Source organism: Panthera uncia, chromosome D4 (assembly GCF_023721935.1).
Source record: "Panthera uncia isolate 11264 chromosome D4, Puncia_PCG_1.0, whole genome shotgun sequence".
Taxonomy (NCBI): Eukaryota; Metazoa; Chordata; class Mammalia; order Carnivora; family Felidae; genus Panthera; species Panthera uncia.
This window is the reverse complement of record NC_064807.1, coordinates 81,852,669-81,874,457: the sequence shown is the minus strand read 5'-3', so window position 1 is coordinate 81,874,457 and position 21,789 is coordinate 81,852,669. Positions and strand designations below refer to the sequence as shown.

Here is a 21,789-nt window from a genome sequence, read left to right as displayed (position 1 = left end):
AACTCACAGTGGAGCCAACTGAGTCAACTGAGAAGTGACAGCAATGTGACAGTGTCCAAGAATGCACGAGAAGAGTAAGGCTTGTTTCAAAGTCAGGGATATGGTGCCAAAGAGGGAAAGTGAAAGATTGAGAGCTGAAGCATCAAAAGATTAACTAGCAACTACTGAATGAAAGCCACATTCCTGATGCTTTTCATATGGTATTGTTATTAGTCATTCCTATCACCTCCACTTTACAGATGAGGAATCAGGTTTAGAAAAGTCAAATAACTTACTGACAAATCATTCAGCTATCATGCAGCAGAGAATTCAAAACTAGATTTGTTTGATTTCACAGCCCACACTCTTTTCACTTCCCTGTGCTGCCTCTCTGGCTCTTTATTGACTTCAAGCTCTCAGTGAGAAGTTTCACCACAGTGAGCACTAGGAAGGAAGTGATATACCTGTAGGCAAATGATCACATACTATCATCTGGGTAGCCCCATTTTCCAGTATTTCTTCATCCCAAGCTATCTTTACAATCTTCCCTCCCATTTTTCCATTTCACAGACCTAACACACTAGCCAGAAAAAAAGAAAAAAGGGGGGGGGGGAGGAGACTTGGATATTCTAATTTACAAATTCCTCTTCTTTGTTCAAGTTGTTCCCTACACCTCGGGCCTTTCTCCGATAGCCCTAGTGCCAATTACATCTATGATAGTTGGTCCAGTTCAAATGTCATGTCTTTCACACAGCATTCCCTAATCTTCCACTCTCCCATTCAGTAGTATCTCCAGTCTAAATCTTCTTGACTCTTTGTACTGGAACCTGTATTAACAACTCATGAGTTTGAGAAAGTTTTAAAATAATCACCCCCCTGATTACTTATTAATTACAAAGGAAAAGAGTGCCTTTACAATATAAGTCTATTAGATATTACTTTATTCAAATGATCAAATTTACATCAATAATGAAATACTGAAATATTTGCATCATCTCTGATGTGATACACTGAGACATAAAATCAACTACACAGCATTCCAACCAAAAATGTTTAACATAATGTGATCATAAATATTCTGACAAATCCAAATTGAGGGACATCCTACAATACAACTGGTCTAGATACTTACTGTTATGAAAGACCCCTCCCCCCCCCCCCCCCCCCCCCAAAAAAAAGGCTAGAAAACCAGTCCAGATTCAAGCAGGCAACTAAATGCAATGTAAGCTCCTTAAGTGAATCTTGGGGCAAACACAAAATCAAACATCTAAAGACAGTATTGGGACAACTGGGGAATTTTGAATATGTACTATACATTAAAAAATAATATCCACATTAAATTTCTTGAGGGTGATTACTAATTGCAGATATGCAGAAGAAAGTGTCTGTTCTAGGGAAATACATGCTAAAAGTATTTAGGGGTAAAGTGTTGTGAAAGTAACTCACAAATACTTCAGCAAAAAATTGTGTCTACTAGTGCATAAAGCAAGCAGAGCAAAACTAACAACTATCGAATCTAGGTAAGGAGTACAAAGGTGTTGTTATGACACTACTGTGGCAACCCTTCTGTAGGCTTAGGATTTTTCAAAGAGTTGGAAAACAATATTTAAAAGTTATGGATTTAGGGGTGCTTGGAAGGCTCAGTGAGAACATGCAACTCCTGATCTCAGGGTCATGAGTTCAAGCCTCACAGTGGGTGTAGAGATTACTTAAAAAAAAAAAAAAAAAAAAAAAAAAAAAAATTACGGATTCAAAACAACAAAATCAACAGAAAATAGGGAAAGGTGCAAAGATGATTTAGTACTTGTATTCTGCCTCCCAGAATTAACTGTTAACATCGCCATAGTTGTTTTCAGTCTTTCAAAAAAAATTACAGGATCATCCCCTTTGCCCCACCCATTCTTATTGCCTGCCAGAAGCTGGGAAATTATAGGTAGGGTATGCCCATTTTCAACTTTACTAAATACTGCAAACACTGTCTCTCAAGGCAGCTGTACCAATTTAAACTCCACCAGCAATTTCTAAATTACCATGTTCAGCGACCTCTTCACTAATATTTGATACTGTCAGACATTAAAATTTTTTATCAGTTTGATGTGAACAATTCGGTGTCATTTATAACAATCTAGGATCGCAAAGTAAAAGAGCATTAGCAAAATAAGAACTTCATCAACAGGGGTGTCTGAGTGGCTCAGTCAATTAAGCATCCCAGTCTTGATTTTGGCTTAGGTCATCTCATGGTTTGTGAGATCGAGCCCCATGTTGGGCTCTTCACTGACAACACAAAGCCTGCTTGAAATTCTCTCTCTGCCCCTCTCCTGCTCGTACTCTCCCTCTCAAAATAAATAAATAAACTTAAAAAAAAAAAGACCTTCATCCACAGACCCTTCCTTTCATCACATCACTGCAGAAAGTTAAAAATAATCAAACATGGCAACATGTATTAAGAACGATTAGTCCCCACATGAACCAAATGCCCACAAAAACTCCCACATAATGTTTGGGAAATAATTTGTCTTTTTAAAAATGTAAGAAGTGGGGTGCCTGGGTGACTCAGGCAGTTAAGCATCTGACTTCGGCCCAGGTCACGATCTCAGTTTGTGAGTTTGAGCCAACATCGGACTCTGTGCTGTCAGCTTGGAGCCTGGAGCCTGCTTCAGATTCTGTGTGTCTCTCTCTGCCCCTTCCTTGCTCATTATCTGTCTCTCTCTCTCTCTCTCTCTCTCTCTGTCAAAAATAAATAAACTTAAAAAAATTGTTTTTTTTTAAGTGTAAGAAGAAAAGATTCAAATTCAACCAACCCAGCATACATAATACTCCTTGGAAGATTTAAAAAATAAATAGGTTTTATTCCCAGAAATAACCTAGCTATTATAAATTAACTGATTTATTTACTTATTCAGCAACTATTTACTGAATACCTGTTACAGGCCAGCCACCATTCCAGCACCATGGCGAAGACAAAGTCCCTATTCTCACAGAGCTAACATTCTAATGGGGAGACAAAAATACCTACAAATAACATAAGATCAGATAAATACATTCTATAAAAAAATGAAGGGACGGGGCGAAGAATGACAAAGGAGGCAGCCTAAGGACACAAAAAAACACCAGGCAAGACCCCTGCAAGACAAGATCCCTCCAAGGCAGTGATTTTGTAACATGGTGTGTTTAATTCAACATGAAGTATTTCAGCACCAACATCGTTTCATAAAATACTCTCCTTTACTCCCCTTTATTTTTTCCAAAAAAAACCCAAAACAGTTTGCTGCACTGGCTTTTCCATTATTGCTATTATCTTAGAGGAAAAAAAAATTCACACAAGATATTGACAGGTGCGTCACAAACAGGTTCAAGTTTCAAGTCACACATATTCTAGAAGAAACTTTTTTTTTTAAGTTTATTTATTTATTTTGAGAGAGACAGAGAGACAGTGCAGGAGGGGCAGAGAGAGAGGGACAAAGAATCTCAAGCGGACTCCCCACTGACAGCACAGAGCCCCATGTGGGGCTCGAATCCACCAACCATGAGATCATGACCCGAGCTGAAGTCAGACTCTTAAACAACTGAGCCACCCAGGCGCCCCTCAAGTCACACATATTCTAAAGAAATGTTACACAGGGTGCCTGGGTGGCTCAGTCGGTTAAGCATCCGACTTCGGCTCATATCATGATCTCGCAGTTCTTAAGTCTGAGCCCTGCTTTGGACTCTGTGCTGACAGCTCAAAGCCTGGAGCTTGCTTCGAATTCTGTCTCTGTCTCTCTGCCCCTCCCCCACCCCTCTCTCTCAAAAATAAATAAATGTTAAAAAAAATTTTTTTAGAAATGTTACAACTGATTTGTCAGTAAGGAGTTTGATGCCAAAATGGAGCTGAACTGCAGAATTTAAAATAGAATTTCAAGGGGCACCTGGGTGGCTCAGTGGGTTGGGTGTCTGACTTCAGCTGAGGTCATGATCCCACACTTTGTGAGTTCAACCCCGAGTCGGGCTCTGTGCTGACAGCTCAGAAGCTGGAACCTGCTTTGGATTCTGTTTCTCTCTCTCTGTCCCTCCCCCATTTGCACTCTGTCTCTCTCTCTCTCCCTCTCTCAAAAATAAACATTAAAAATTTTCAAAAAAAAAAAAACTGTTTTAAATAAATAAATAAAATAGAATTTCAAGAAAATGACTTACCAATTCTCCAACTCTATCACCTGCACATTTACTTCCTATCATACATGAAAAGAATAATAGCAATAGGAAAATGTATTGGAAGACAGATCTTGTAGTTTTTACTTAAGGATAAAAGATTTGGAATATACCCCTCTTTCAAAAGCCACACTACCTACCTACACGATTTAAAGAAAACCAGCACGCATTAAAATTTCCTTCCACGGGCTTACACAAGAGCTTAGAAGGCTTCAACCACTTAGAACTAGGAGGTGCCTTACTAGAAAAAAATCGAAGGGCCAAAGTGTTCACTTCCCTTTTTTCCTAAGTTTATTTTGCTGATTCCCCAGTACCCTGAATGAAATATCTGCAGTCTATTTTTCAAAATTATACCCTGACCCAGTCAAATCTTTTCTTTTACTTCCCTATTTACAAAATTCCCTTTCATCTAAACTATAATACTATCTGCCTTGTCTTTTTTTTTTCAAACAATTTTTTTTAATGCTTATTTATTTTTGAGAGAGAGAGAGAGAGAGAAAGTGTGTGTGAGCAGGGGTGGGGCAGAGAGAGAGGGAGACACAGAATCTGAAGCAGGCTCCAGGCTCTGAGCTGTCAGCACAGGGCCCGACACGGGGCTAAAATCCACGAGATCAAGACCGGAGCCAAAGTCGGTCACTTAACTGACTGAACCACCCAGCATCCCTGCCTTGTCTTCTATCTTAGAAAAAAAAAAGGGGTGGGGTGGGTGCCTGGGTAGCTCAGTCAGTTAAGCGTCCGACTTCGGCTCAGGTCATGATCTCATGGTTCATGGGTTTGAGCCCCACATCGGACTCTGTGCTGACAGCTCAGAGCCTAGACCCTGCTTCGGATTCTGGGTCTTCCTCTCTCTCTGCCCCTCCCCTGTTCATACTCTGTCTGTCTCTCAAAAATAAATAAATGTAAAAAAGAAAAAAATGTTTAAAAAAATAAAAGTAAAAAAATAAAAAAATAATAATTCAAATATCCTTCCAGGCAGACTTATAGATCCCCAAACACTTACTTCTACTTCAGGAATTATTAGTCTTTATGTACCATGTATCTGTCTGCTGAAGGCTATGGACTCTCTCTCAGATTGCTTTTATTTTTATTTTATTTTAGTTAATTTATTCTTAAGGAATCTCTAGACCCAACATGGGGTTTGAACTCATGACCCCAAGATCAAGAGTCGCATGCTCTACTGACTGAGCCAGCCAGGTGCCCCTCAGATTGCTTTTAAATGCATAATTAAATATTCAAAATTACAAAAGAAACCAATTATACTGAACTATTAGCAAACCAATTTAAAAATCGTAATTCGGTAATGTATGTGCAGCTTTAACATCACATTAAATAACAAGATCTAACAGTGTGTCTAATAATGCCATAAATTCGAAGAAATAAGCATAAATGATATTTTAAGATATCTGCAAAAACTGCAAACATGATACAAAAATAGTGGTAATTTTTATTGGTGACAAAGTCACAGGCACTGCTAATTCTACTATGGTTTAATGCCTACATTTATAATTGAAAGAACTAATAAATTAGTTATCAGATAATAACAACAGATGTGATTTTATCCCCATTCTACTTCAAAGATCCCCTATACTCTACCCACCAAATGGTGAAATCTCAGGTTAGAAATCCTTTCTAGTGCAAAGCGTGCGCAAACTGACTTCTGTCACAAATTTTAATATAAAAATAATGATTCTTCCTTTGACCTCTCATCTGAACGTTATCACCATGCCTGTTTTTCCGCAGACTTATACACAGAACCCAATTTCTATGGTTTGCCTAAGCAACACTCATTTACATTTTGACAGTCAATAAAAGGTGAAGTTAAAGGAAAGGAGATGGAGGCAACCAACAGTCCCTCACTTCCAAGACATCCAACAGCAAGTGAAAAGATGCCGAGAGAGAGAGAGAGAGAGAGAGAGAGAGAGAGAGAGTGTGTGTGTGTGTGTGTGTGTTTCAGAGGTGGGCTACCCCCAGATCCGTGAGTCCAGCTTGTCAAGAGTCCCGGAAGCATGACATCTTCACCAGCGGCACCCAGAAGACATTCCACCTCTTTCTCGCCCCCTATACTCAGTTCTCTACCTTCCAGGTCGCTCGCCTGTGGCTCCCACCCGAAGCCGCCCCGCGGTTCTCCGGTCCCTTCCCATCCCATCCCCCACGCGTCCCTCCCTCCCATCTGCCCCAGGGCGCCCTGGCCCCTGCGCGCCGCCGAATCTCTCCCCTGGGTCTAACCGTGTGTCTCCCGACTCCCACGTCTCCCGACGCGGGAGGGAAAGGCCCGGGGCCTAGGGGTCAGCTGAACTGGGCGGTCCGGCCATTAGGCGCAGGCTGAGGCCCTAGGCCAGAGCAGCCCGGCCGCCAGGCAGCGAGCCGCGCACTCCGCGATGGTTAACCGGCGACACGCACTCACCAAGAGGATCACACGGAGGAGGGCACCCAGGCCTCCGCCGAACCGCCACTCGGTCTCGGAACCGTCGCCCTCGCCGCGAACTGCCACCGCCGCTGCCGCCGCCTCCGCCGCCACTACTCGCTAGTTGGCTTCCCTGCGTCCTGCGGCGGCGCTGCCGCCACGCCATCGCGCGTGCGCGCCGCCGCGGGGGCCCCTGGGACTGGTGGTTCTTGCGCACGACCCGCCGAGTCCTTCCGCTTTAGCCAGCCCGGTCCGCCCCTGGCGTGAGTGGTCGTGGGCACCTGCGGTACCGAGAAGCGCCTTCCCGAAAGTCGTTCCTCAGGAGACGCGGGCACTTGCTGGCGCATACGGTGCTGCTAAATGTGAAAAACCCTCAGGAAGAGATACGTGTAAAGTAAGACAATTTAGAGCTTTTACATTTTCGTTAACAAGTGTCACTTGCCCAGGACACAGACACACACACACACCACCTCTCCCTTTCTGTTAAAAGTGTCGCAAATTGCCTTCAGTGGTATCTGGATTTCCGGTTTTAAACCTGATTTCCCAGTCCTCATTTTATCGTTTTACTTTGTAAATTTGACCATGCAGTTTGAGTTGACTGACTTATCATTTTACAAAAACAATTCAGATACATTCAAATGTGAAGTTAACCTAGCCGCAGTCATAGAAACTTTAGAATCAGAAGACACCCTAAAGGTCATTAGTCCAACTCCCGCCCAGGCAGGAATTCGCTCTTGTACATGGCAGCCAGATGGTCTTCCAACTTCTATTTCAACAATCCGAATTTCAGGGACCTCAAAATCTTAGGACAGCCTGCTCCACTGTTGGACAGCTCTAAAAGTTAGAAAGTTCTGCCTTGTGTGAACTGAAACCGGCTTCCCTTTTACTTCCTTCCGCTGCTAGTAGTTATGATGCCTGGAACAATTTAGAATGTTTTCCACTTGACAGCCTTTCAAAAAATTGAAAACGATGATTATATCCTCCAACACTGAGAGTCTCCAGTCAAAAAAAAAAAAGTAATAATAGTTTTCCAACCATTTCAAATATGAATCAGCTCTGAGACTGCTTTCCACTTAGTCATTCTCTTTGATGTATTACCCTTAAAAATTGTCAAAATTTGCTTTGTATTTATTGCCTCATTTTATTACCACGATAGCATTCTATAGTTAGCTACTCAGCTATTATCACTGTCATATTGCCATTCAACTGATTCAAGAATTCAGTTCAACCAAAGACGATATATCAACTTTGTTTTAAAGCATTGCCCAAAGCCTCAGGGGAATGAGAAAAAAAAAAAAAAAGGCCACTAGATACAACTTACAATCTAGGGTAGTTCTATGAGAATCCCTGAGAAAAGCTTCATCAAGTTGAGGGGCCATGACTGTAAGAAGATGATGATACTGGGGAGTTACTGGATGGCTGGATTTCAAGAAGGGAGATGGCATGTGAGGATTGCTAAGGAAGAACCCATCCTAAGCAAAATGAATGTGTAAATGAACACATTCACTGTTTGCTTTCCCTTAACACTGAGTACTCTAGATGGGCTGGAGCACACACACCCACGCCATGGAGGAGAGGAAGAAAAGGACCCCAAAAGTTGCAAAAAGTTCTTGAGGGTCGTGAAAAGAGCACTGGGATTGTCAATTGTTTTGAGCCCTACTCTGTCATCTATAAATGAATAACTTGAATAGGTGTGGTTTTCAACTTTTTTCCCACCTAGCACACTCAAGGAACACAACCCCCACATTAGAACAATGGATCACTACAACAGTAATTCTGGTGGAATATGTAGAAGGTAATGTTCTTAACACCTTTTACACATGGAGGAGTGAACGCAAGAGGTGAAAAGATGCTCTGGGTGCCTGAGTGGCTTAGTCAGTTAAGCATCAGACTTTGGCTCAGGTCATGATCTCACGAACCGTGAGATTCATGGAGCCCTGCATTGGGCTCTGCACTGACAGTGACAGGCTGCTTGGAATTCTGTCTCTCCTGCTCTTTGCCCCTCCTCCATCTCTGCCCCTCCCCTGCTCTCTCTCTGTCTCTCTGTCTCTCTCTCACACACACACACTCTCTCTCTCTCTCAATAAATTAAAAAAAAAATTTTTTTTTTTAAAAAGAGGTGCAAAGATGCTCAAAATCAATACATAGTACTCCCTGAGGGCAGAGAACCCGTTTGTTCCCCACTGTCCCTCTGGAACCTGGCATACTGCCTAGGATGTAATACATATTTGTTCTGTTTCTGTTTTCTTTTCAATGAATGGGATGAATAAACAGTGAGCCCTGGCTAAAGCTCGTTGTTTTCCACTACACCATTCAGCCTTCCCTGATAGGATTATGTTCTACATACAGTTCTGTGTTCTGTAATTTGTTCTTTTCATTTAAAAATAAATCCTGAGGGGCGCCTGCGTGACTCAGTCGGCTGAGCATATGACTTCGACTCGGGTCATAATCTTGCGGTTCATGGGTTCAAGCCCTGTGGAGGGTTCTGTACTCACAGCTCAAAGCCTGGAGCCTACTTCAGATTCTGTGTGTCTCTCTCTCTTCGCCTCTCCCCTGCTCATGTTCTCTCTCTCTCAAAAATAAACATAAATACATACAAACATACATACATACATACACACAATAAAAGTAAATCCTGGTATGCCTGGGTGGCTCAGTCAATTGAATGTTGACTCTTGATTTCAGCTCAGGTCATGATCCCAGGGTCCTGGGATCGAGCCCTGGTTGGGCTCTGTGCTAAGCGTGGAGCCTGCCTAATATATTCTCTCCCACCCCCCTCTCTTCCTCTCCCCCCACTGTCCCTCTCCCCTGCTCTCTAATTAAAATTTAAAAAATTAAAAAAAATAAATCCCGAGCTTTATTCCATATCAATACATAAAAAGCCACCTCATTGTTTTGAACCTTTGCACAATATTTCCATAGAATCACTTACCATAGCTGATTAGCATCCCCCATTGATGGACATTTAGATTGACTGTATATTCTGAATAACGAAAAATTCACATGAATTAACTACATATTTTTTAACATAGTTAAAAAAAATTTTAAGGGAAAAATTTCTAAAGCTCTGGAAATCTGTAAGCAAACAAAAATCCAGAAAGACATGCATGGAAGCTGTTCTATACACAGGTGGCAGAAAGTATTCCTTTATAAACTGCTTTTTGCTCTTTGGAACATCCCAGTTGAAAGTAAAGGACAAGACTTTAGTCACAGTCTTACTTCGTGTTTTGGGCCCTTGGTTGTCCTACAGTGGCCCCCACTGGCAGGCTCAGAAATAGTAGCAGTACTCAGAGGTGGATTTGCTATGAAGCGTGATTTAGGGCCACTCACTTGCCTGGGGATCCTTCTAAGGCCCAAGCAATTCACAGTCAATATGGTTTTGTGACATCTGCCAAAGAAATTTTAATTATTGGCTAAATTGAGGACAACAGATAAAAGCCTAGAACTTAATAAGGAGGAAAATGACTCCTATTGAACCATCATAAATCATGTAACTCACACTTCAGCAAAGTGAAATTAGTATCAGGATGTCCACACTGATGGGAGCCATCATGTTAATGCAACATAAAATTTTGGTGTGTTATCTGTATTTCATTTAACCTATGACTAATTATAATGTATGAAATATCTTTAACATAATTATATCTTACACATCTTTTACTGACAACCTTTTTGTTCTCTTAAATTACTTTTATTTATTTACATTTTAAGGTTTTTGGAGGATTTATTAATGTTTTTAAAAGAAACCGTTGACAAAGATTCACCAGAAATAATGTGAACAAGAAGGAAAATACAGTTAATACTACTGAAACAGTAAAATAATTCAAGCCTACACGGTTTGTCTGACAAAACAGTACTTCTTAAATCCTGTCATTGAAACAAAAATGGACTGCTTTTCTAAACAAACAGTGGTATAATTAACAATATTCAATACTATTTTTTCCTGAATATATAAAAATTAGAATACCAATTAAAAATGAATATATCTCCTCTTTAAATATTTCCTACAGATACAATTTCAATATTTTCATTCAACAGTGGTGTGGTTTAAGAGATTTTTCACTCACAAGTCAAATAACAATGCACCCAAAGGGAATCAATAATCTATATAGACTCCCAGTGCGAATAAAGACTTTAGGAAACAGCAAATGATATTTCTAACAAAAATACCAAACAGATAAAATTCTTAGAAGATATATGCAATAAGGTCTACTAAGCAGCTGGCCACAGATGTAGAACATTTGATCATTTTACTAGTGATTTCAAGGGGACTCTAGATGTCTCCAAACTCAACTGGAACACTCATCTTAGGCTTTGTATTTTGCTTTTCCAGTTTCACTAATGACACAAACATGATTCAAATCCCTGAAATATTCATTATAGTCAAGGGCATAACCTACAACAAACTTGTCTGGAATTTCAAATCCAACAAAGTCTGGTCTGTATCCAACACTTCGAGGAGTCCTTTTCACCAGCAAGCTTGCAACCCTGACCATCTTTGGATTATACTGCTTGACCAAGGAAAGCAAGGTTTGCATTGTTTTGCCAGTGTCAATTATATCTTCAACAATCAAGACATTCTTTCCAGTTAAAGTTGAGAGATCATCTCCACCAATTACTTTTATATCCCCTGTTGACTGGTCATTACAGTAGCTTTTCAGTCTAATGAAATCTACAGTCATAGGAATGGATTTGTCACTATTTCTGTTCAGTGCTTTAATGTAATCCAGCAGGTCAGCAAAGAATTTATAGCCCCCCTTGAGCACACAGAGGGCTACGATGTGATGGTTTCCCATCTCCTTCATCACATCTCGTGCAAGCCGTTCCGTCCTGTCCATAATTAATCCATGAGGAATAAACACCTTTTCCAAATCCTGAGCATAATGATTAGGTATACAAAATAAATCTAGATCATAACCCGATTCATCATCACTAATCACAATGCTGGGGCTTCGCGTTGCCATAATGGAGCTGGCTGGTGCGTGGACTGAGGGCAGTTCTCTTCTGTATTACTTTTAGTTTTTAAGTTCTTAAAGTTTTTCAAGCTTGGTAAGTTCCTGATAGATAAACAGGGATTTTTTTTAATAACAAGAAAATGTAGATTAAAAAAGTAACATACTTATGATTTACTCTTTGAAAAACATAGATATCAACAAGTTTAATTTTTTTAATGTTTATTTTTGAGAGAGAGAGTGAAAGAGCATTAGCAGGGGAAGAGCAGAGAGAGAGGGAGACACAGAATCTGAAGCAGGCTCCAGGCTCTGAGCTGTCAACACAGAGCCCGTTGCAGGGCTCGAACTCACAAACCAGGAGATCATGACTTGAGCCAAAATCAGATTGGATTTGGCCACCCAGGCGCCCCAACAATTTTAATAGCTACATAATATTTCATCATACTGAAGTATCAATCTATGATTTTGAAATAAAAATTGTTTATTCCTGATAAATTTTAAATGCTAAACTCATGCAATTTTTTAAAAAATTCTAGAATACAGAAATTGAGATGTAAGACTTTGTAAAGCTTATTTAAAAATAATGGTATAGTAGGGGTGCCTAGGTGGCTCAGTCGGTTAAGCATCCAACTCTGGATTTCAGCTCAAGTCATGATCTCAGGGTTTGTGCGATCAAGCCCCAAGTTGGGCTCCACACTGACAGCTGAGCCTACTTGGGATTCTCCCTCTCACTCACTCCCTGCCCTTCCCCTGCTTGCATGTATGCTCTCTCTAAATAAATAAACTTAAAAAAATAAAGATATAGTATTATCATATTGTTGAATAACCTACTCTTCTTACTTAATGTATAATAGGTTTGTTATGCCAACTTGACAAGCAAATTCTAAAATTTTTATGGAAATACAAGTGCCAAGAATAGCGAAAAACACTCCTGAAGAAGAACAATGTGGAAGGACCTGCTCTACTGGATATCAAACTATAGTAATTAAGACAGAAGCTAATATGATAAATGGTAAAATTCTAAAGACTGTAACAATAAAGAAAAGTTAACTTTTTTATGGAAGAGGGAATTAGGATCAGCTGAGGTGAAAAAGTGAGGACTTCCGGGTGCTGGCAACATTCTTTTTCTTGACTTGAATACCTAGGGATTCACTTTATGATTATTCATTAAACTGTACAATTGCATTTATGAACTTTTCTGTATTCACATAGTAATTTATTTAAAAAAAGGTTTAAAATATGTAAAACATCCAGCACATAGTAGATACTCAATTAAAGGTAGCTACTATTGACATTTAAAAAAAGAGAGAGGCAGTGGATTTGTGACAGTCTCCAAGAAATACAGCTAACTGCATGGAAGCAGAACCACATGTGTAGCATGCTCCATCACTAGTTTTAAAACAGGGATATACATCCTGTATATGAATATGAATAAAATCGCACTAGAAGACTACACAAGAAAGTGGTGACAGTGGTTACCTTTACCAGTGTAGAGGGACAAGGCTGGGGATGGGGTGGTAGGCAGACTTATTTTCATTGTATATTACAGGTTGTACCCTTCTAATTTTATACTATGTACTTACATTTCTGATTTTATTTTTATTTAAGTATTTATTTAAGTACTCTTTACACCCGATGTGGGGCTCGAACTCACAAGCGCGAGATCGAGAGTCTCATGTTCCTCTGATGGAGCCAGCCAGGCACCCCTATATTTCCTAATTTTTAAATGTAGAAATTTAGAATACATATCGAATATTACCACTCAGATTCTACAGAGGTAGCTCTTTATACTTAGTAGCTTATTTTACTTCAAAAGACAATTTAAAACAGAAGAATTAAAGGATTTTCTGTATAAAACCAAAAGGCTTTACAAGTAATCAAATACCTTTATCGTAACAACAGCCTTGTTGTTGAGGCAAAATTATATACATTTTACAGATTAGTACATTTTACAGATTAGTAAACAGAGCCTCAGAGAGATTAAATGACTTGCCCTAAATCATAGCTAGTTAAGTGACAGAACTGGAACTCTAGTTTTTATGCTTTCAAACTCCATGGGCTTTTCTATCATACTATCTTTCACTGCATGCCCTCCTAAATGCCTTCCACTAAAACAAACAAAAAAGTGAAGAGTAGAAGATGCACTGCTTGTAACTTTTCATTTTGTGTGGGGAACGTTCCCTATTAATTATAAAATTCTTAAAAAAAAAAAAAGTCAATACAAAGAAGGAAACTTAATTGCATAGCACACTGCACTTTCAAAAGCACAAAAAAATGCTACATGATTTATACCTAGTATTGTTCCTGGCTCAGGTGTTAGGGAGATACTTTTGTTTTACTCCTGAGTTGTTTAATGAAGGTTGAGAAATTATTCCCACTCCCTTTATAAAAAAGGCATCTGGGTGGCCAATGTAAGAAAGTAATTAGATATAGCACTTTTAAAAGCATTTCCAAAAATCTGTCAAATTCAACATAAACCACCAAACATTATTTCCCATTGAAAGAAACCTTGAAAACTGACACTCAGGAGGTGTTTTTCTTGAAGGGCTTCTAAAATTTCTTCTCACAGGGGTACCTGGCTGGCTCAGTCAGAAGAGCATGTGACTCTTGATCTCAGAGTCATGAGTTCAGGCCCCACATTTGGTAAAGACTACTTAAATAAATAAGCTTAAAAAATATTAAAAAAAAACATAAACCCATCTCACAGTATATTCATATGATTAATAGCCTCCCTATTATTCTACAACTTTCCAAACACTTTCACATACAGTATCTCATCTAATCCTAACAAGCCAATAAGACAGGACAGAAATCCCTGACATTCAATAGATGAAGAAACTGAGACTCTGGTAGGTTAGTTTTTTCCAAGGTTATGTGCTTTAACTCTTAGCTGAATATTCTCACCAACAACGGATGTGGAAAATTCTCAATTACCAGGGTCTAAACATTCAATTTGTCAGTTATATAAGCCTTTTCCTCTTCCTTCCTGTTCTGTGCCTTTAATTCCCTTTCAGATAGGAAGATTTAGGAACTAAATGACAATGACATCCAATCCTAATCAATCCTAGCTCTGCTTAGATTTCTGAGATCAGATGGGAAATAGAAATCTATTTTCTTATCCATAGGAGCACAAGTGAAGCGAGCTGGTTGAAACTACTGGATAAAAACCTACATTTGTCTATCACTCATTACCAAAATACTTGCAAACTATGTAACTCCCCTATATCCTAAGCAAGATACAAATCTTGGGGTGCCTGGGTGGCTCGGTCAGTTAAGCACCCAACTCGATTTCAGCCCAGGTCGTGATCTCACAGTTTGTAGGATCGAGCCCCAAGTGGGACTCTGTGCTGACAGCATGGAGCCTGTTTGGGATTCTCTCTCTGCCTCTCTGTCCTGCCCCTGCTCATGCACACATTCACTCTCTCTCTCTCTCTCTCAAAATAAATAAACCAACAGTAAGAAAAAGATACAAATCTTATAAACCCAAAGCTCAGGATGACAATCTAGACTACAGAAATTAAAAATCAAATTGCCAAAGCTCAAATCCCGGATCCCTATCTTCTCAGCTGTGTGAACTCCTGGGCAAGTTTCTTTACCTCTTGGGTCTTCAGATTCCTTAGCTCTAAAATAAGGATAAAAAAAAAAAAATGCTTTCGTAAAAAGTAAAAGAGATAATGCACATAAAGTGTTTAACACAGTGTCCGGTGCTTAAATATATATAATTTGGCATCGATACTATTATTGGCATTAACATTCAGGAAACTAGATTTACCTATGTGCTTTTCTATTCAATCCATAAATGATCAGTTTGGATATACTACACTACAACCACCAATATACTCGTTCCCTTTGGAAGTTAGTTAGCTATCACTTCTTTAAATCTTAGAAAAGACAGAGTTGCAGAAGATTACTCCCATCAATCAAGGACAAGGCTGAAATTAGGAGCTTTGTTTTAAATGGATGTTATACATACAAAGTTTGCTTGAAATGGTATGAAGCTGTAATGTGGCTGAATAGTGACTTCTATCCTGATAATGAACTGATGCAACCTACAGAGGGTCAGTGTCACAGCAGTATTACAAGCCCTGTTGTAAGATGGGTGATGCAATTTCTATAGTCAATTCTGAGTCACCAGCATAACCTTTCAGAAGCACTGAAGGAGAAAGGAAAATTCTTGAGTACTGACTCCTAGGCATCTTAGGAAACTGTATGTAAGAGGTCTCAATGCTATGTGAACATGGTATTGTGCATACCCATGAATCTCAAAAATACATCTAGTGGGAAAAATACTGGAGCCATCAGTTCCTGACTGTGACACTGTCCCATGCGTTTTCTGTAAGCACCTCAAAATATCTTGTATCAGGCCTTCGGGTCTGTCGATAGCAGGTCCTCCAAAAAGATTTGTTGAATGAATTAAGTACTTAAAAAAATCGTTAGGAGCATTGGCTACAGCGCCAAGCTGACTTGGATATCAATTCTAACTCCATCACTCACCAGCTATACAACTTTAAGCTAATAATTTAATATTTCAGTCTCAATTTTCTCATTTGGAAAATGGGAAATGCCAAGTATTAAACTGAAAGACACAGGAAACAGAACCATGCTTGGCACATAGTGAGCCTAAAGTAAACGGTAGCCTCTATTATCTTTTGCTACAGGATGGCTATACAAGAGTAAAGCAATATCAAGACATCTCTATCAGATGGATTTAAGCACAATCTGACCTCCTCTAGGAAGAGTGAAGTTAGAAAGGCATCAAGAATAAAGGCTCAGGAAGGCCTTGCAAACGATAACCCAAGCCACAAAGGAGAAAGATGGGCAGAGGAGGGGAAAGCAAGGGGTGCCAAGCTAGAAAAATGATACATCGCAGGGTGTGAGCGATGGCATTAGTAAGCTCTTCAGGACAGGGTTCCACACTGGGGTGGGGACTCAGGACGAGGAGGCAGTTACTTTGGCCAGGCCTGTCACTTACCGTGGGGCAGGGCAATGTGGAGAAAACCTGGTATAGACAAAACTAGCTGGCTAGGGAGAGCAGGGCCGACAGAACTGGCTAAGAGCCACGATCCGCAGCTGGGCGGTGCTCCGGACAGGCCTCCGCTCGAGGGCTGCGGGCCGGAGAGCAACAAAAGGCCCTGAGGCTCGGACACTCCAGAACCGTAGTAGCTATAAAGGACAGAAAAGTTTTTTTCTGAGGTAATCACAGCATCTACGCTGAGACCTGCCTGCCTGGGACGGGATGGAGGCTGGAAGAAGGAACAGACGCTTCCCGCTTCGAAATGAGGGACGAAGGATGGACAAGAGGGCAGCGGAAAAGGAGAAGCAAAGACTCAAACCCCACCGCCTCGGGGGAATCACGCACTCCAGACTGGACAGGCCCCCGGGGCCCAGCCTGAAGGCGGGACTTCTGCAATTACCGGCGGAAACGGCCTCCGGGTGAGAGGTCGCATGAGGGACAGGCAGCTGCTGAACCAATGGGGCCTATGCTTGGGGAGGATGTTGCCTTCCGTTGGTGACTGTTGGGCGCGACCAGCAGCCAATGAGCCAGCCGGGGGGGCGTAGCGGTGACGTTAGCTGCGGAGGAGGCTGCTTCGAATCGGCTGCGGCCAGCTTGGTGGCCTGGACCAATCAGCGGCCTCCAACGAGCAGGGCCTTCGCCAATCGGTGGCCTCCACGACGGGGCTGGGGGGAGGGTATATAAGCGGCGTCGGCGACGGCGCGGTCGACGCTGGCCGAGACATCACAGATTCAACGGCTTGGGAGGTTTCGTGAATCCGAGAGGTAAGCGCCGCGGCCTGCCTTTCCGGACCTGCCCTTCGCGTTTTCAGCTGCTCCTGCTCACCCCGGGCCCTGTACCCTCAGATCAGTAACCTCGGTGCGCCCCCGTGCAGCGGCCTGTCGTTGGATTGCCTCTGAGGTCCTGCCTGCCTGCTGACCGACTGACTGGCCTACGGCGCCGGCAAGATGAAGCTGTCCCTGGTGGCTGCGGTGCTGCTGTTGCTCGGCGCGGCGCGGGCCGAGGAGGAGGACAAGAAGGAAGACGTGGGCACGGTGGTCGGCATCGACCTGGGGACCACCTACTCCTGGTAAGTGGGGTTTGTGGAAAGGGGGGAATGGGGCGTGGTCTCCTGGGCTGCTGTGAGGATCGCAGTGCTGATTCTTTCCGTTCTTGGTGATTTTTCCGCCAGCGTCGGGGTGTTCAAGAACGGCCGCGTGGAGATCATCGCCAACGATCAGGGCAATCGCATCACGCCGTCTTATGTGGCCTTCACTCCTGAAGGGGAGCGTCTGATCGGCGATGCAGCCAAGAACCAGCTCACCTCCAACCCTGAGAACACGGTCTTCGACGCCAAGAGGCTCATCGGCCGCACATGGAACGACCCATCTGTGCAGCAGGACATCAAGTTCTTGCCTTTCAAGGTCCGACGGGGTTTTTGTCACCCGGATAGAAAGTGGGTGGTGGTGGGAGTATTTAGGATTAATAAGCTACTGAAAAATTGTTGAGATAACAAAAAGGATGCGAACGTAGTGTATATGTAATAATTTTTATTGAGTAATCTTAGTATGTTACAAAATCTGGTAAAGTAAGCTTGGCGTACGAAGAAATGTCACACGTAACTATTCGTCTGCATCGTTTAGTATTGATAGCCTGATTGAAACTGAATATGCTTGCCTTTGTAAGGCACTCCTCGTGCTCCTTAAGTGTTGCTGGTCACTATTTAGCTCCAGGCAACCAAAGTAAACCAAATAATGGGGGAGGAAGTGGGCCTCAGACCATCCTCTTTATTTAGAGTTTTGAATGTTCTTCTGTCTGAAAATAATAATTCATTCTTTAAAATAGGTGGTTGAAAAGAAAACTAAACCATATATTCAAGTTGATATTGGAGGTGGGCAGACAAAGACATTTGCTCCTGAAGAAATTTCTGCCATGGTTCTCACTAAAATGAAGGAAACTGCTGAGGCTTATTTGGGAAAGAAGGTAAATATTTCTAGAACAGTGTTAAGTAATTTTGTTTTTACTATTGATTGATTGTGTTGTGTAGATGCCTTCACTGGTTTAATAATTAGAATCTGAATGATATCTGTGTATTTCAGTTTTAGTTGTTTGTATGTCTTACTGTAGGCCAAACAAAATACTAGGCACTTTTCACGTATTATCACTTAATGCTTGCAAATCCGTGGTATAAGATTATGTATGTTGTGTCTAACAAACTGTGTCAGAAACTAAAGTGAAGGTTTGAGTGCAACATATGAGTTAAACGATGTGATAAAATACACTTAATTATCTTTTGTTATTCTCTTAGGTTACCCATGCAGTTGTTACTGTACCAGCCTATTTCAATGATGCCCAACGCCAGGCAACCAAAGATGCTGGAACTATTGCTGGATTGAATGTTATGAGAATCATCAATGAGCCGTAAGTGTTAAACTCAGAAGTATGGTGTATTTGCCAAATAGGGATAATGTAAACTTGACTAAACTTTTTTTTTTTTTTTTCTTCTTTTTCATTCTCTTAATAGTACAGCAGCTGCTATTGCTTATGGCTTGGATAAAAGGGAAGGGGAAAAGAACATCCTGGTGTTTGACCTCGGTGGTGGAACTTTTGATGTGTCGCTCCTCACCATTGATAATGGTGTCTTCGAAGTTGTGGCTACTAATGGAGACACTCATCTGGGTGGAGAAGACTTTGACCAACGTGTCATGGAACACTTCATCAAGCTCTACAAAAAGAAGACAGGCAAAGATGTCAGGAAAGACAACAGAGCTGTGCAGAAACTCCGACGTGAGGTAGAAAAGGCCAAACGGGCCCTGTCTTCTCAACATCAAGCAAGAATTGAAATTGAGTCTTTCTATGAAGGAGAAGACTTCTCTGAAACTCTGACCCGGGCCAAATTTGAAGAGCTAAACATGGTATGTTCCTTGTTTTTTGCTTTGCTAACGAGATTTAGTTAGACTCTGTTGGGGACACTGCATTTAGCTATTTAGACAGTATCTAGGTATAATAGGCATCATCACAGTAATTGTTTCCTATTCTAGGACCTGTTCCGTTCTACCATGAAGCCTGTCCAGAAGGTGCTGGAGGATTCTGACTTAAAGAAGTCTGATATTGATGAAATTGTTCTTGTTGGTGGCTCTACTCGAATCCCGAAGATTCAACAACTGGTTAAAGAATTTTTCAATGGCAAGGAGCCATCCCGTGGCATAAACCCAGATGAGGCCGTAGCATATGGTGCTGCTGTCCAGGCTGGGGTACTCTCTGGTGATCAAGATACAGGTAAGTCAGTGTCACAGCATCTTCCACAGTATTTCAATAGCTTGATAGAAAGAGTACAATTAGCTGTTGCTTTAGAAAGCAAGAGAGTATGTATAACAAGGTCATACAGCTGGTGAAGGGTAAAGTGAGGACAAGACCTGGCTCAGTTTCAAGATCCTTAGCAATTACATTTAATTTACTGCTTCTGAAATGATTTTGCATACAATCTCTCATTAAATGGCAAGATGGAGAAGATAAAGTTACATAGTTCATGGGGAGACTGCTTGGTAGTGCTCCTGTGACTCAAATTAGAACTTAACCTTGGTTAATTTACCTTTGCAGGTGATCTGGTACTGCTTGATGTATGTCCCCTTACACTTGGTATTGAAACTGTGGGAGGTGTCATGACCAAACTGATTCCAAGGAACACTGTGGTGCCCACCAAGAAGTCTCAGATCTTTTCTACAGCTTCCGATAATCAACCCACTGTTACAATCAAGGTCTATGAAGGTAATGCTCTATCTTTGTTAATGACATGGTATGTTTGTGGAAAGTGACCTCTTAATATATTGTATTGAAAACAGAAGGGAAAGAAAGAATCTGCTGGTTTCAGACAGGGGTCCCTAATTTAACTGGTGCTGAGTTTGGTAGAGTCAGTCCTAAAATAATAGTTATCATCTATCTAGCATTCTTTGCCATTAGAAGTAACTTCTGAGCTGGCTCCTAGAATACCGTAAGAATAGAGTTCATAATGCTGTAGATGAAATTCAATTAAAAGTTAGTAATGTAACAGTTGGGCCCACTTGAAATTCCTTGTAGAGCAATACTGACTGACCCCCTTCTAGCTTGATAAACACGCCCTTGCCACTGTAGGCTCTAACAGTGTAAGGATCCAGATAATGCTAATGTTGTTAGTTGTTCCTAACAAGTTTTTTTTGTGTGTGTATACCTTCTAGGTGAACGACCCCTGACCAAAGACAATCATCTTCTGGGAACTTTTGATCTGACTGGAATTCCTCCTGCTCCCCGTGGGGTCCCACAGATTGAAGTCACCTTTGAAATTGATGTGAATGGCATTCTTAGAGTGACAGCTGAAGACAAAGGTACAGGCAACAAAAATAAGATCACCATTACCAATGACCAAAATCGCCTGACACCTGAAGAAATTGAAAGGATGGTTAATGATGCTGAGAAGTTTGCCGAGGAAGACAAAAAGCTCAAGGAGCGCATTGATACTAGAAATGAATTGGAAAGCTATGCCTACTCTTTAAAGAATCAAATTGGAGATAAAGAAAAGCTGGGAGGTAAACTCTCCTCTGAAGACAAGGAAACCATGGAAAAAGCCGTAGAGGAAAAGATTGAATGGCTAGAAAGTCACCAAGATGCTGACATTGAAGATTTCAAAGCTAAAAAGAAGGAACTAGAAGAAATTGTTCAGCCAATTATCAGCAAACTCTATGGAAGTGCAGGCCCTCCCCCAACTGGTGATGAGGAACCAGCAGATAAAGATGAGTTGTAGACATTGCTCTGCTAGTGCTGTAATATTGTAAATACTGGACTCAGGAACTTTCGTTAGGAGAAAATTGAGAGAACTTAAGTCTCGAATGTAATTGGAATCTTCACCTTGGAGTGGAGTTGAAAATGCTATAGCCCAAGTGGCTGTTTACTGCTTTTCATTAGCAGTTGCTCACATGTCTTGGGGGTGGGGGGGGAAGGAAGAATTGGCTATCTTAAAAAGTGGGTAAAAAAGCTGAGTTAGGGCGTGTGTTCATCTTGGAAATGTTCTATTTAACAATTGGGTCATGCGCATCTGGTGTAGGAACTTTTTCTACCATAAGTGACACCAATAAATGTTTGTTATTTACACTGGTCTAATTTTTGTGATAAGCTTCTAGTTAAGTCAGTTGCTTCAAGGTCACATTCTTACTTGGTGGGGTTTTGAGGTAAAGAAACCTTTTTATTTAGTTGTTTCAGGGATCTTGCCCTAACGTTAATTTAAGAAAGGGGTGGGAAAG

At 41.2% G+C, this 21,789-nt stretch overlaps 3 protein-coding genes across 12 annotated transcripts in view; 1 reads left to right on the top strand and 2 right to left on the bottom strand.

Moving 5' to 3' along the window:
- GAPVD1 (GTPase activating protein and VPS9 domains 1) overlaps positions 1-6,772 on the bottom strand; it is a 72,350-nt gene extending 65,578 nt beyond the window's left edge. For 4 of the 7 annotated variants that reach the window (XM_049628874.1, XM_049628886.1, XM_049628893.1 and 1 more), the window contains exon 1: positions 6,572-6,748. The gene's annotated coding sequence lies outside the window, so the exon portion shown is untranslated. Of the gene's footprint in view, positions 1-6,571 lie in introns of all 7 variants that reach the window. The other 3 variants (XM_049628918.1, XM_049628908.1, XM_049628877.1) reach the window with 3 other exon arrangements.
- Positions 6,773-10,223: 3,451 nt separating this feature from the next.
- LOC125921336 (hypoxanthine-guanine phosphoribosyltransferase-like) lies at positions 10,224-17,060 on the bottom strand. Of its 3 annotated transcripts, XM_049628851.1 has the most exons (4): positions 16,938-17,060; positions 16,496-16,686; positions 15,120-15,145; positions 10,224-11,628 (listed from the first exon to the last, which is right to left on the bottom strand). In XM_049628851.1, the coding sequence occupies exon 4, from the start codon at positions 11,533-11,535 to the stop codon at positions 10,879-10,881; it is 657 nt and encodes a 218-aa protein (XP_049484808.1). In that variant the 5' UTR covers positions 11,536-11,628; positions 15,120-15,145; positions 16,496-16,686; positions 16,938-17,060; the 3' UTR covers positions 10,224-10,878. The 3 variants fall into 3 exon arrangements, with proteins under 3 accessions (XP_049484808.1, XP_049484824.1, XP_049484816.1); XM_049628867.1 differs by lacking the exon at positions 16,496-16,686; XM_049628859.1 differs by lacking the exons at positions 15,120-15,145; positions 16,938-17,060 and having other exon boundaries at positions 16,496-16,926.
- Positions 17,061-17,203: 143 nt separating this feature from the next.
- HSPA5 (heat shock protein family A (Hsp70) member 5) lies at positions 17,204-21,638 on the top strand. Of its 2 annotated transcripts, none has more exons than XM_049628792.1 (9): positions 17,204-17,301; positions 17,383-17,606; positions 17,709-17,940; positions 18,362-18,499; positions 18,825-18,937; positions 19,041-19,431; positions 19,558-19,795; positions 20,117-20,284; positions 20,731-21,638. In XM_049628792.1, exons 2-9 carry the CDS (start codon positions 17,485-17,487, stop codon positions 21,291-21,293), a joined length of 1,965 nt encoding a protein of 654 aa, XP_049484749.1. In that variant the 5' UTR covers positions 17,204-17,301; positions 17,383-17,484; the 3' UTR covers positions 21,294-21,638. The 2 variants fall into 2 exon arrangements, with proteins under 2 accessions (XP_049484749.1, XP_049484758.1); XM_049628801.1 differs by having other exon boundaries at positions 17,217-17,301; positions 17,412-17,606.
- Positions 21,639-21,789: the final 151 nt, after the last annotated feature.

Bases quoted from the DNA above. Each gene is read 5' to 3' on its own strand.
- LOC125921336 (XM_049628851.1), bottom strand. From the start codon at position 11,535: ATGGCAACGCGAAGCCCCAGCATTGTGATTAGTGATGATGAATCGGGT.
- HSPA5 (XM_049628792.1), top strand. From the start codon at position 17,485: ATGAAGCTGTCCCTGGTGGCTGCGGTGCTGCTGTTGCTCGGCGCGGCG. The intron at 18,500-18,824 runs GTAAATATTTCT...TTATTCTCTTAG, and splicing joins AGGCTTATTTGGGAAAGAAG to GTTACCCATGCAGTTGTTAC. The intron at 18,938-19,040 runs GTAAGTGTTAAA...TTCTCTTAATAG, and splicing joins ATGAGAATCATCAATGAGCC to TACAGCAGCTGCTATTGCTT.